The following is a 15462-nucleotide window of genomic DNA, read 5'->3' as shown; positions in this document are numbered from 1 at the left end:
CATTATTAATGAAATCATCTGAAACAACTTATTACAATATACACTGCTCATTTAATCATGTAATATCTCATGTGCATTATAACATTACTATAGTGGTCCACTCATGCCGTTTTAAAAGATGTCTATACAAATCGTAAAATAAATAAAAATCTGGACATGGAAGTCTCATTTATTACTTCACAGAGCAGTACCTCGGAGATGTTTGAGAACTGAATGATAAACATATTTATGGAGATTTCTGACATCTGAGCAACACTGAAAACCCGGGAAGGTTACTCAACTTTTTACCTTTCTTTTCCTCCCTCGTAGACAGTGACATCAATGCAAAGTAAACGGCTTCATTTGCTGCTATGTTCACAGTGTGAAGAAAGTGTTAAGAAACAACAAGGCTAATTTGACCAAATCCACGTTTGGCTAAATCCCTCCAGACTACCATAGCTCTCTCAGAAAGAAGCCAACTTCCCCAATTCTGTTCCAAGAATAAGCATCGGCTTTCTGCCCATTAACAAGACTAAACAGTTTATTTAAGAAGTTGAATTTTAATCAAATGTAAAGTTGCCAGGAAGTTGCAACCAAATGATGATACATTTTAAATGGAAAATATTGGCATTTAGATTCAAATATAAGAATGGAAGATGTTAAATTTGATTATTACCTATGCTGAAGACACTAGATTTAAGCTTAAAAAATACAGAAATAGAGAAGAAAACTACCATTTAACACTCAGCAAAGTGGTCAGCATCCTTGGGCTCATTCTCAGTGCCTTGTTCACAAAATCTCAGCGATGGGATTGAAAGGGAAGATGAAAGCTCATTAAACTGTTAATTAGTCCCAATTCCTTCCTATGCGCAGCAGAGGTAGGGCATAGCCCAGCCTCTTCCAAGCTAGTTAAATCAGAAACCACCACAGACATAAAAATCTCTCTTTCCCTAGGCCACAAATTGAGTCATAGCTCCAAAAGCTGGAACTTTACTATTTTAAGCTTAGAGCCCTTTTTCTGGCTTTGTAAGTCAAGAAGTTTAAGGCATAGGTAAATGAATACACAAAACACACACACACACACACACACACACACACACACACACACACACACACACACAGAGTCTGATCTCTTTTCTATTAAGTCATTTAACAAAAGGCCCAAGGGCCTGCCATAACCTCTAAAGGCACAAAGGTAAGAATATTTGGGAAACATCAATAAAAACAATACCACAATGAGGTATTTTTTCAAGCTTCTTTCTTAAAGAATTATTTATTAAACCCATTATTTTCATGTTATTTGACACACATTGCATGATACACGGGGAATACAGTATTCTGTAATACAGAGTCAATAATCCCTTCTCTTACAGAGCAGTAGGGAAGACAAACAGGCAATTATGACAAACAATGCTAAGCATTAGTGTACTGTGAGCCCTTTGGCACATATCTACAATTTTGTGCCCACTAATTTGCTCCCATAAACATTTAGAAACCAAATTACACAGAGAAATATATATATATATATAAAAATTCCATAGCAAGTACATCTGTGTGTGTAGTCAACAATATTTATAGACCTTGAAAATCAGCTTTAAAATATAGAACTCTCTGAAGGCTCTGGAGGCAGAAAACTTGATAATATTTCCTAGAACAGAGAACTAAAGATATAGCGCCACCCCTGGCCAATGTTTCCAGAACCCAAGAAAAGTGATGCTTTGTGTGTTGGTTTGAGTAAGGATGCCCTCCCTTCCATAGGCTCATCTACATAAATACTTTGTCCCCACTTAGTTGAACTGCTTGGGAAGGATTGGGACATGTGGCCTTGTTAGAAGAGGTGTGTCACTAGAAGTGGGTTTTAGGGTGTCAGAAGACTCCCCAGTTCCCAGTTAGCTCTCTCTGCCTAGAGTTCGTGGCTTAAGACGTGAGCTCTAAACCATTCTTTCACTCCACCATCGCAGACTCTAGCCCTCTGAAACTGTAAGCTAAATTTAACAGTTTCTTTTATGGGTCTCCTTAGTCATGGTCTTTTATAACAGCAATAAAAACATAGCTGACACTTTGTAGACTAGTATTACTTGTAAAAAGTCTGCAGAGAGAAAAGTGAGTTCACTTCCCCAGACCTATAAAGTTCTATTTGCATTAGGTTCTGAAGATAAAAGAGAGAAAAGCAGAGGTGCATCCCAGAAGATAAGACACCAGACCGTTCCTCTACAAGTACAAACCAGAGGACAAAGGGAATCATTAATGGCCTCTCTCCCACTAATGGAGTGGCAACCACATTCTAGATGTTGAAGACTACTGGGACCAGAGGCAGGATGAGAAAAAAGAAACCAACAACCCAGTAAATCTTACATGGCATAAAACTGTCATGATGACTCACAGATCACAAATCTTTTGCGCTTACTGAGCCACAGAAGAGAAGCTTGATGGATAACATGGACTATGTACACATGCACCTCTTAGATCTTCCAAGTCAGTTCTAAACCAAGTGAGAAGGAAATGACTCCACTGCAGAGCAGGAAAGAGCTAAAAGATAGCAATCAGGCTGAACAATAGTGCAATTAAGGAAAGTCAATTTCACAAGGGATTTCTTTGGGGTTTCTACTTCAGTTTAAAAGCTTGCAAAGGGGAAGACAAGTTAGTGTTGCCTGCTGACTGAAAAGACTCTGATTTAAAGCAAGAAGGTGAGGGGGTTCGGTGGTAAGGAAACCTAAATCAGAAAGGCACTCTCCTAAGACTCCAGTAACAGCCAATGCAATATACACTCCATCCCATTAAACTAACCTCACAATGCTTATGTGCTGGAATGCACCAGAAAAACTACCCAAATGTGGTTCTAAATACCATTACCAAATACAGCTTTTCTTTTACTTTTTAGCTCCAGGGAAGTCCTTAGGTTTGAAAGATTAGGAGTATCATTTTACAGTCAGAAACTATGTGAGCTTAAGCTTTATAAGAGGTTAACCATTGCTATCTGTAAAAGGAAACTAGTCCCATCAATTTTATAGGAGTTTCAGATTCATAGCATGTCAACTTAGCTAGCACCTAATCTAAAAAACAAAGTGAAAAAACAGAAGAGAAAAAGAAGTAAAGAAAGGTGAAGAGAAAAACAAGAGAAAAAGAAAAGTATTAACCACATCATCTTTCTCACTGGGGGTGCTTCAGTCCACTGTGTGCAAGAAGATATAACTTCTAGTATTTGGCTAAGAAAACATTTTTCTGCCTTCTATGTGGCTTCCATGGGACCATCTTCCCTCCGATAACTAACATCTGTCCATTTCAGGTCATCTCAAAGCCTTCTTTTCCTCTACATTAGGTTTGGGAGTTATTCAAGGTATTTAAAAAAAAATGAAGGCACCCAGGAAGAGACAAGTTAACTGTGAGTAAAATTTTCACTGTAATAAAACATAAAAAAAAAAAAGGTAAAAAGGTCCCCAAACCCAGACTCCAAACTATCTAGTTTGGAGAAACCATTTCAACATGACAATATTCAACTAAGACAAGAAAAAAATCGTTCCTCTTATGAAAACGCTAAATGCTGAAGCCCCCTGAGACTTCATCTCTTCCACAGTACTTTTCCTTTATTCTGTGCAGTTTCTGGTTGTTCACATTCCACAGTGGTGATTACTCTTTTCCAAGGAAACGTTCAGGATGGCAGCTGCCTTGGAGGTAGGTCACCAGGACTCCTCTGCGTTTTACATGCAAACAGATTCCAGAAGGGACTGTAGCTGCCATGGCCTCTGCTAGCTGCTAGAGGTAGATCCAAGTCTTTGGCCTCTTAAACCAAAGTCTGTTCTTGGCTGCGGTATTAAAAGAGCCTCTCAACAGACGATCTACTTAATAACTACAAAACAAAAACTAGGGTTACAAGCCAACAAAGATCACACCATCTTTTAACACTTTATCACAGTAGCCTTTGTTAAGTCAAAAGAGCAAAGCAATACCAGCACTAATATATTAGGTGTTGGTAGCTATTGAGCTCAATACTGAGAAAACATGTATGCATGCAGGAAACATGCTTGCAAAGCACATGCATCTGAAAATGACTGCTTCTCTAAAAAGCCAATGTGATTTTAAAGTATACTAAAGCACCAAATTAATCCTAGCAGCTTAGGCCCATAGCATGTGTCTCCTACAAATCTAACTGTAGTCCTAACATTGCTTGGATGTATGCATAAGTACCAGGATATATGCCCCACTTATGAAACAAAGGTTAGGGTTTAACTTTTCTACTGGTTGATGCTTCCCCAGGAGCAGAAGGAAGGTTGAAGAGATTTAGGGCAGAATTTCATAAACTGTATTGGGAAACCAGTGGATCCACTTTGGGGTGGTTTCCCATTCAATCTTCCTCCGAAAGTACCACCATGCAATATATTAAAAATTCTGTGTAGTTCCAAACTAAAGGACACTAATGTAGAACAGGACCCAGAACCCTGAAGAACAGAGAAAGCAGTTTATTTCTGTCAGTGGTGCTCACACTGAGCTGGTTTTTAGGAAGATGTAGTGACTGAACACTCTAAGAGTAGTTCCTTTCTGGTAATACAGACTGCTGCAGACCCATTACAAAGCCTGGGAAATGTGGCTACAGAGTAATGGTGGTGCTTTCGAGACCTGGTCTCATTTCTCTTTTTCCAGCTGGCTTTCAGGACTAGGTAACCCAGAAAAGGAGGAAGGACAAGGAGAAACAAAACTATTTTAAAATACAAGAAAGGGTAAATCATTCCATTATTTGCTCACCACCTATTATCTCATCAAATCCTATGGGAACAATGATTGAAATACTTATTCTGAAAATATGAAGTGAATTAGGCAAAGGGATCTTTCTTTTCCCAGTCAACATTCTATGCTTTTAGCAGAAGCTACTTTAAAAGAGATGAATGACATCTTGGTGATGAGTGACCAGCATGCCAATTCATTTCCTCTCTCTAAAAGATAGAGAAAACTGTGACCTCACTCCAGACCCATAGCATGTATCTCCTATACATTCATTCTACTATAGTCCTAAGGCTGCATGAATCTATGTCTTGGTACTAGGGTATATACTACACATGGTTCTTCCTTGAGGGAGTCTTTGGGCAAAAGAATAAACGAGCTAGGGCAGCTTAGTTACTTTACAAATGTGAACTGCATGTTAGCCAACCTTCGCCAAGTTGGTCTTCTCCTTTTTGGATTCACATCTACTAAGGTTATAATTATGACACTTGGGATTTGATGGTGCAGTCAGAACACAGGAGAATGGAAAATTACATAAAACAGCTGAGAAGTGAAAGGTAGCAGAAAAGCAAGCTCAAGCAAGCATGCGTAGGAAAACAACAATCTGTGCATTCTCCCTTTTTCTGAAGAATAAATAGGCACTGATTTCCATAAGACAACAGGGCAGGAGAAAGCTGGCTTAACAATGAAGATAAAGATATTTCAATTGTGCTCACCCAGCTTGTTCTTCAGATGTGGCAAATCATATATTCCCACAGTTCCCAGCTGCATGAACAACTGACTGATAAAATCAGTGACATCCTACGAGAGTTTGCATTGGTAAACTGAGTCATGACAAAAGTTCACATCAATAAAGAAATACACATGAGGCATGCATCAAGATGCTTTTGATACCAAACCTTCATCAAAACTCTTAAAAGGGAATCTCAAGTTTTAAAAATTAACCCTTGTGTTTAAATATACAAAATTTATATTTTTTTAAAAGTTCATCTACTGCAAAAATAATCATTCTAAAGTTGTTTTATCTTAGAAATAAACCCAGAAGGCACAGTGAAAAAATTAGTACACAGTTCTCAAATCCTTTATTATGGAAATGCAACCAACATTTCTGGTTGGGGTGAATCGTTTAAAACCTGCAAATTTCTGGCACACAAACTGTGGATTTGAAACCTAACATGGGCTTCTCAATGTGTCGGCCTAGACTTAAAAAATAGCTTGCTTTATGAATCTAGTGGTGGTGTCTCTTTTTATTATTATTATTATTATTATTATTATTATTATTATTATTAATTTGTTATTATATAATTCAATTAAAACTGGAGGGCAAAAGAAAGCACTCAATAATTGGGAAGTTTAGCTTGACTACCACAAAAAACATGCAAAGCCATAACAAGGTGGACGACCAGTGAGATGGCTCAGTGGGTAACAGTGATTGCTGCCAAACCTGTAGACCTGTGTTCAATTCCCAGAACCCCCATTGTGGACAGAAGGAACCACAGGTTCCTTCCATAGGTTGCTTTCTGACTACATAGGAGCTGTGGTCCACAATTGCCTCCCCAACCCCCACCACTACCCACAACCCCTACAAAATAAAGAAATAACAAAAATATTTAGCCATGATAAATCTATTTTCCCCTTTATTTTTTTTCACTCTTTGAATAACTCTCTTCAAAACAAGATGAGGTTCTTTTTTTACCCCTCTCTTCTCTACTGCCTCACAGAAGATAAAATGAGAAAACTGACGAGTTAGTAACTTGTTCTCCTTGAAGACATTGTTTGGGGCTCAGTTTGTTTACATGTCCTCTGGACAGCTTGGTTGGGGTTGTCATGCAATGGAGCTTTATATAGCTGGTCATAAAAACTGATGAAAGCGCATAAAAACACAAGGGAAGGAAAAGGAGCCACCACCAGTGCCGTAAAGTCAGACATGATCACAGCTGTTTACATTCTGCCTGGTTTTGTTTCATTGTTCTTTTATAGGAGGCCAGCTGCTTTGTCATATGCAGATACCTCACCGAGGTGTAAATGTGCCACGGGGACCTGGAGAGCCGAATGAGAACTGCCCTTACAATCCAACAGTGTCGGACATGGCTGCAGAGAGGAGCTTCACTTCTGGGCCCTCAAAGGCAAACTCCCAAGAAGTTTCCATTCTATCACAAGCCTAATGACTCGATTTTGTTTTACAGGAGGTTGTAAAGGCTTAGGTCCCTGCCTGGATGGGAGTTCAGGTCAGAGACTGCCTTGAAAAAAAAACAGAAAAAAAAGAGAACCTTTAAAAACACAAAGTCAGTGTTTTCTGTTCAACTTGAACTATTCAAGCTTGAAGGCATATGCAAAACCACAGAGAGACTAGCCCTATTCCAGCCTAACATATTTTAAGTAATTAAAAGCCAATTTTTTTTTCATTTTTTAAATTGTTTAGGAATTAAACACTTAATCCTGTCATGAGAAATGTTTCAGCTAATGCCTGAATAAGATGTGAATAATGCAAGGTGCCAGCAAAGGGACTGACATTAGGGGTAGTGGGAATTCAGAAAATGATGGGGAGGCCATGTCTGCTGTTGTACTGTAGGACACAAAAGAAATAACTGATGAACATCCCTGCACGTAGACACTACCTACTCAATAAACTCTGGCAGGACAGCAGTCATAAATCTAAGAAAAGCACATTTCACAGATGTAATGGGAAACACATGATATGGTCTTAGGTGTGCTAATGGAAAGATCTGGAAATCCAACTGTTTTGCAGAAGAATAATGGACAGAATTACAATGGCAGGCACATGTAGTAAACTTTTGTTAGATATTCATGTAATAGTTGGGTTGAGTAAATGTAGTTTATATATGACATTTAAAATTGATACTATTTATCCATTTTAAGCCAGGCCTGTTGGACACACCTGTAACCCCAGTACTTAGGAGACTAAGATAGAATTTCAAGTTCAAGGTTAGCTTGCACAACAAATCAACAGCTTCTCTCAAAAATACAAAACAAATGAAAGACCAATTTTTAAATACTAGTTCAAAAAATATTGTCTGTGCCGTTATGAAAAAGTCCATGTGTTTTAGTCAATGAACAGGTTTATTTTTGAGTCACGCATTCCTCAAAGTATGGTTTCCCAGCACTGTAGGAAATTCCCTGATGCTTGTGGTAAAATCCAACTAGCTTTGGGTTAACAAAGTCACCAAAGTACTTGACTTTCCTTTTATATAGTCACCCCACTTTACAATTTTTCTTAAAATTTTAAACAGTTTCTCCCAATATTGCTGCTGTATTTGCTATTGAAAATGCTTTAAATTTTTACTTATTTATTATTATTATATACGTACAGAGGAGTGTACTCTGTCATGGTACATAATTGGAGGTCAGAGGACAACTTTGTGGGTCTCGATCTACCTTTCCACGGCTTCTGGGCTCTACCTCAGGTCACCAGGTCTGTGTAGCAAACTTTGCAAGCTATGTTCATCTGGAACTACTTGATTACATTAAACATGTTTTTTTTTTTTTTTTTTTTTTTTTTGGTTTTTCGAGACAGGGTTTCTCTGTGTAGCTTTGCGCCTTTCCTGGAGCTCACTTGGTAGCCCAGGCTGGCCTCGAACTCACAGAGATCCGCCTGCCTCTGCCTCCCGAGTGCTGGGATTAAAGGCGTGCGCCACCAACGCCCGGCCTAAACATGTTTTAAAAACAAAAATCTAATATGTTATTCCTGCTTGTTAAAGTACTATCTTTATCACCAGATCTAACTAATGCCAGTGTTTGGTTTTTCTGCAGGGAAAGAAAACCAGGCCCCACTAAAGGTTCTGGGAAATGGCCACTTTAAATGTGCATATATAAAAAACTCAGTTGGGTACCAACCATCTTCATACTTACAAGAGAATAAGCATCTATCTAATACCATCCAGAGAGGTGTATGGGCACCTGTTAATCACTGACTAGACATTTACATATACATTGACAACACATTTACCTTTATATGGCTTTAAAATTGATTCTTTTGACCTAATGTGATTAATATCCTCATGCTCTGGCAAAATATTCAACCTGCCTACATTGATTTGAAAAAAAAAAAAGGCACTGTTGTACTCCATTTCCTTCTTCAGCTGCCAGAGAGTCCCACTGTCTCTGATGATAAACACTGTGGGAAATTGCCCTAGTCTATTTCTGATTATGATGCTTCTGGTAATTAAAAGGTGATTTTACCAGTTTCCCCACCAGTATTTTGTAGTACCGATAAATGGGTAGTTTTCTAAGACAAGTGGATACATTATTTATTTATCTACTTATATCCCATTCCCAACCTCTTAATAACTTATTCAACTTATTTCCAAACTAAGTTCAAGTTCACCTATTCCATTCATTCTTCATTTTTTAGCAAATAAAACTAAGTATTTCTTGCATGTCAATAAGAGAAGAAGAAGACAACCACAAGGACAGTACGTTATGGCACATCTCAGGGTTCATAATGAAAACTAAGCATCTTTTTTGTGCATTTGTTTGCCAAGTCCACAGGCAAATCGAATCTGAAGGCAAAGAACCCTTAAAGGAATGTGGCTACACATGAGGCCTAAAAATCACTGGACATGCTAAAGTGGTCGAGGGAAAGTCTATGAGGCTTCAACCCTACACCAAGAACTACAGGTAACTGAAGAATTCTGAGACAGGGAGAAAGTCTTCCTCAGCGAAGAGTATACCAAATATTATCATTCAGCCTGAGAAGTTATGCTTGTGTACTTAGGAATGTGTGTGTGTGTGTGTGTGTGTGTGTGTGTGTGTGTGTGTGTGTGTGTGTAACAAGAAATAATAAAAAAATAAAGGCCATGAATTTGAAAAGGAGAAAGGGTGGGTATATAGGAAGGTTTGGAGGATGAAAGAGAATGGGGAAATGATGTATTTCAAAAAAACAAACAAAAAAACCTAGGCCCATTCAAATGAGACCTAAACTCAGATTGAATAGACCCACCACATAACTGAAACAAGAGATTCAGATACTGCCAGGATGGATTTTAGTACAGTGTTCAGAGTTGTTATTAAAAATAGTTAATAACTAGTCACACGGGCTCCTAACTAACAATTCCCAGACTGACTCTTACTAACTAGATAGTTCCCAGATAGGAATTAAACATCCTTCTGGATCTCTCCCTTTATTTATTTTATATCAAAGAGAAGTCTGTATTAAAATATTTCTGGAAGTTATTATTCTAAGAAATTTGTTTGGCCCAGAATACTATATGCTGGTGATAAATCATGTCACATGAGAAATCAAACTTAGAGGTCAGGCCTCCATGCCTATGCTGTCTGTTACCACTTTTAACAGATGCATTCCCCAAGTTCCCAGAAGTCTCTATAAATGGTCTATTCTTACCAGATGCTTCAGCGGCTGCAAAGACTGTCCATGAAAAATTTTGATATATATCCCATGTATAATGAGAAACAGCTGCTTCAGTTTCAGTTCACATGAATCATTGAATACTAGGCCTATAGGAAAAGTTTCAACTCTTCCCTAAGAACACAGGCGAACCACAGTTCCACCCACTTTAAACCAGAGAGTGCTTGTACCTGGAAGCAGTGTGTTTGAATATAGGAACACACAATGGTTCCTTACTAGTCAGAGATGTAAAATTCTAGCTATGTATGTCTTTTTCTTCAATCAGCCCAAGGAGCATAATGACTTTTATGCATTCCACTTCCTGCTCTAGCCAAATAAATTATTCACATTACCATATATAATACATTTTTATACTCCAATGAGTCCTTGAGGCCAATCTCTCAGAGCCAGCAGGTCATTATTAGGATAGCATGAATTCCAGAAAATGAAATTTATCATCTCCTTATCCTTCCTACAGATTCACTACAAAGCCAGAGACTAAACAAACATTTAAAAGTAAAAGTATAGTGATGCAAGAAATAAGAATTTTTCACACTTACCTATATATGTGTGTATGTATATATAAACATATATGTGTATATATATATATATACACACACACAAAAGACTATACATTTTCAAATGTACAACTTACTCAAATTTTAATTTTTGATGTCAATTTTACAATATGCAACTTGTCTTAGAAAACCAGCATCTATTCTGGTTATGTTCTTGGTCTAAAAGTAACACTCCAAGGGGTCTCTAATTAGGAGAAATTTTAGATGAGAAATGACTGGAAACATAAACTAACCTTGAAAAAGGCAAACCATTTGTAGTCATTCAACACAATCTCGAAGCCTTGGTTGTAAATGAGGGTGAAATGTCCAGAATTGCCGAATTCATCATATGCGGTATCCAACTTCTTAAGGTGTACCACAACATGTACGTTTCCTTCTGTTGGTTCTAAAGAAAATGAAATGGATAACACATGAAAGTTAACTGAACACCCAGGGGAGCAAGTAACCCCAATAATTTTCATGTTAAGGTACTTTCCTACCTTGTAAACTGACTGGGATTCATGGTCTGGCTCATGAAAAAAATTGGTCTCTTCTGGACCCCATAGCACAAGCCTTTAATTATAACCTCAGCACTGGGGATACAGAGGCAGGCAGAGTTCTAGGAGACTAGCCCAGACTACATAGTGAGTTCTATGCTATACAGGGTTACATAGTGAGGCTCTGTCCAAAAAAACTTTAAAAAAAAAAAATTCAACTTTGTTCCCTCTGTATTGTGATGGAGGGATCTGGGAAAAAAAACCTATGAAATAAGGTTTGTGAAGAACATAGAGGTGTCAGGTAGCATGGTAGGCAGAGAGACCACCGTGCAACGAAATATTTAAAATATTTTTCTAGCTGGGTATGTTAATCTCAGCAGTCCAGAGTCAGAGGTAGGTGGATCTCTGTGAGTTCAAAGCCAGCCTGGTCTACATAGCAAGTTACATGCAAATCAGGGCTACATAGCAAGGTGCTATCTCCAAATAAAGAAAAGAAAAAAGAAAGGAAAAGGAAAACAAAGAGAAAAAGTATTTTCTTTGTAAAGAATGGGGAAGAGGTTGGAAAGATGGCTCAGTGGTTAAGAGTACTGGCTGCTGCTCTTCCAGAGAACTTGGGTTCAATTCTCAGCACCCACGTGGCAGCTCACAACTGTCTGTAATTCCAGTTCCAGGGTGCTCGACATCCTCATACAGACAAACATAGGCAAAACACCAATGCCTATAACTAAATAAATAAATAAATAAAATTGTCCAGCTGTGGTGGTAGTGCACACCTTTAATTCCAGTACTCAGCACTCTAGTCTACTGAGTAAGTTCCAGGATAGCCAGGACTACATAGAGAAACCCTGTCTTGAAAAGCACCCCCCCTCCCCAAAAAAAAAAGAGTGCCTAGATGTGCATCTCAGTGGTAGAATGTTGACCTAGTAAAGAATGGGGAGGGGACTGTTTCCAATCATAAGGATGTGCTGAGCCCATTAAGACAGAAAGTAATGCATTCAAAGAGCATACCTCTCTCCTCAACATCTGTAGAAATGAACACCTCAGTTAATTGAATCTTACTGAAGGACTCAGCAAACATGAGGCTTCTAATGCATCAAACTGGTTTGCATTGATAGCTATTAATGTTCAACTTTCATAAGATCAGAGGTCAGGTCTTTGTGTGCCTTTAATTGTTGGGTTAGAGTCAAAAGGAGGTTTATAGGCAGAGGCTCCCGGAAAAGCAGTCAGCTATGTCCATCCGCAGAGTCCCACACTTTAGTCTTTCCTTCTTTGAGATGAACACCCGAAATGGGAGACTGAGTCAGATAAGGCAATGCCAACCCTTTCTCCCTTCTGTCTCATCTCCATGCTAAAATTTAGAAAAGAAAGAATGGTAGACACCACCGATTAAGCAAACCCCATAGACACCTGGACTTAATTAAACGAGTCCCTTTTTGCACACAGGGTGGGGAGTGGGGGTGGGGGTGGGGGGGATATCTGACAGGCTTTATTCTACTGACAGGGGACTAACTACACAGCCCAGAGTTGAATACTCTGAGCAAGTCAGACTTCCAAAGACCAGAAGTGCCACTCTTCTGGTCTGTCCAAGCGTTTTCCTAGGGATAAGCAATTAATCCGAGGCACGTGGAATGCTCCAGTGTTTGCTCACTACATACTCACAGAGAGCCTTCCCCGAGCGAGGCATTGTGCTTGGTTCCGGGCATTTCCAAATACTACTGGGTAACGCGTGACAAAAGAAACAGAAAAAAGCTTTTGTATATCTCTTGCTATCTCTAAACAGAACAGCCTGAAATATCAAGGAAAGTAGCAGGTAACAGGGGTCCAGTTTGAAAGCGGCTGAGAGAATGGTCCTGTTCCACAACTTCACAGGGTGGCGTCCCGCCGCCCCCCCCCAAAAAAAAAACTTGCTACATTCTACCCAGTCTGAACTCTACAGGACTTTTTTAAAAAACAAAACGTGCCAGACTGCAATGGAAGATCAAAAGAGCAGTTCTCCGCTCTCTTCAAAGCAACCGAAATAATTAAAAATTAGTGGGGAGTTTTCTTGAAAATACGAGTTGTGAGAAAAACCAAGAAAGTAAGTGTGAAGTTCTCAGCCGCTCAAATTTAACTTGGCGGCTCTGGCTTTGGATCCGATCCCCCAAGGGACCGTCTCCTCTTAACTCTCCAGTCATCCACAAGCACCGGCCCGAGGCAGGGACTCAAGGACAGAAAGGGAAGGTCTCCGGGATCCCGGGACGCGGCTTACCCATCACCGAGCAGTTAACGTGGCTTCGGGGACCTCTGGGGCCCACCTGGAAGACCCAGGTGCCCAGCAGGTCAGGGTAGGTGCAGTTGGCAGGTGTATCGGAACGCACGGTGCAGACTCCCAAGAACACCAGCAACAGGGCGGCGCGCGCCAAGTAGGGCCAGGGACCCATGGCTGATGGCGCCCGGGAGCAGATGGCAGCGAAAGAACTGGAGCACCGCGCGCTGGGAGTCAGGCGACCCTAGTGGCTCGAGCCTTAAAATACCCACGAGCCCGGAAACCCTAAACCCGGGGGCGGGGTTACAGGGCGCTGAGAACCGAATGAGGTGGGGGAGGAGCGGCGAGGCTGCGAGAACCGGGGTGGAGAGGCTGGGATGAGGGGCGGGGCAGGGTGTGACTAGTAGGTGAGGCCGGACGAGGTGGGAAGAGCTGGGTGGGGTAGAAGGAAAGGAAGGTGGCCAGAGGATGTTAGAGATAGGGCAGGGTAGGGACTGGAGGGGGGAGGACCTCTGCCCTTCACCGGCTTCGGCCAGACCCTGAAGCTGAGGACTCTGGCCAGATTGCTGAGTTTTGTAATGCCGGTGTGATTAAAATAGAACCTAGCCCGGGGCCAAGACAGGGTTGACCAAGAGGCTTAAGTCTACGGAGTGTAGACTTTCCCTTGTTTTCCTTCTCTTAATCCTTGGTCCAGTTGCTTGCATTTTTGTCGCCTGTGGAAAAACTTTACTTGCTAACGTCAGCCACTCGAATTGTTTGAGAACTTCTGTTCCGTTTCCCAACTCTACCTTTTTATCTTCTCGGTTTTGTTTGGTTTCCTGTGTGCCTATTTACCAGATTTCAATTGTGGTGCATATTTGTAGGTTCAGTGCATCGGTTTTTTGTTTTTTCCTCTCTAGGATTACGTTGAATTGGGTGAGAGGGTAGAGAAGGTTACAGGACTCTCGATTGATCATATTGCTCAAGTTCTTTTGTTTTCAAAATGAAAAGCAAGAGATAGAGAAGGAGGAAGTGGCCAGCCCAAGATGAGCTGATGGCAGTGGTCTGGGTTCCATGGGCTGATGGGAGAGTAGTCTTTGGAACCTTAGTTCCTCTATCAATCTTCTTGCCTACAACTGCTAGGTAGCAGTCTTTAGGGAAGCCCCCTTCCTATCTTCTGAGAGCTGTTCTGAGCTGCCTGGCTGTTGTTGGCAGGGTTCACGTCCCTTCTAAGCTAACTTGAGGATATAGTGATAGACCAGGAAGACTTGATGTTTCTCTTTGCCCAATTAGGCTTGTTCGTTTTCTACCCCATCTCAAAGATCACAGATATTTGCATGCAGACTTTTTCCACTGAGTACGAGCAGTCTGAGGAAGCAAAGTGGTTGAAGAAGAAACCACGTCTGTTTCCAGATTCTACCTTAAAAACACTCAGGCTTCTGAGCTTGAAGGCACACTTTGGTAGGGGTATTTCTTGGGAACTCAGGGGTGAAAGTGCTCTTTAATGTGAAATTAAGCTAGAAGAGCTAAGTGCGGAGGGGCTGACACCCTTTACATTTCATAGGCCTTTATAGCATTAAGAACTGACATTATATAAGTAAGTAGTGTTTTTAAAGGCACCATTACATACTAACTTCACCTTCCTAAATTTTTGCAAAGTTTGCCATTGTTAAAACATTAAAAATTTTACTAAATAGTCCATATCTTAGAGCTAAACAGTGAATCTGAGGATTTCTTTGATGGACATGATCAAAGTAGAACTTTTAATTGTGAAAAAAGTTAAATGAACTTTCTGCAATCAGTGACAAATAGAGACTGTGGGGCTCTTTGGATTAATGAATTCATCCTGATAGTGGGAAATGGATACATTAGAGAGTTGAATCACTTGTTAAATGTCATTGCCAGTTAGTGAGAATCAGCAAGAAATGGGTGCATGTTGCATGCCCCCAACTTCAGTGTATGTTGAATGATATGAGATAAAATGAGTTTCTAAGCAGAGCACCCTTTGTCCCCAGACTTCCACAACCACAGGGAGGTTTCCAGAGGCAGCTCTGCCTAACATGGTTCTGAAGATGTAGTCCAGGGCCAGCAAACATCAGCATCTCCTTGGAATTTACTAGAAAT

The 15462-nt window shown here is 40.2% G+C and overlaps 1 protein-coding gene across 2 annotated transcripts in view; it reads right to left on the bottom strand.

The window, feature by feature from the left end:
• The window catches only part of Ctsc (cathepsin C), a 34081-nt gene extending 20449 nt beyond the window's left edge, over positions 1-13632 (bottom strand). Inside the window, exons 1-4 of one of the 2 annotated variants that reach the window (XM_006985674.4) lie at positions 13363-13623; positions 10872-11023; positions 5412-5496; positions 1221-3826 (exon numbers count right to left, since the gene is read on the bottom strand). In XM_006985674.4, coding sequence (XP_006985736.1) covers positions 3816-3826; positions 5412-5496; positions 10872-11023; positions 13363-13534 — 420 coding nt within the window. In that variant the 5' untranslated portion in view covers positions 13535-13623 and the 3' untranslated portion in view covers positions 1221-3815. Of the gene's footprint in view, positions 1-1220; positions 3827-5411; positions 5497-10871; positions 11024-13362 lie in introns of those variants that run through there. The other variant, XM_042279040.2, reaches the window with a different exon arrangement.
• Positions 13633-15462: the final 1830 nt, after the last annotated feature.

Source organism: Peromyscus maniculatus, chromosome 1 (assembly GCF_049852395.1).
Source record: "Peromyscus maniculatus bairdii isolate BWxNUB_F1_BW_parent chromosome 1, HU_Pman_BW_mat_3.1, whole genome shotgun sequence".
NCBI classification, from domain to species: Eukaryota; Metazoa; Chordata; class Mammalia; order Rodentia; family Cricetidae; genus Peromyscus; species Peromyscus maniculatus.
Note: the sequence above shows the minus strand (reverse complement) of the source record. Positions and strands in the feature narration are given on the sequence as shown.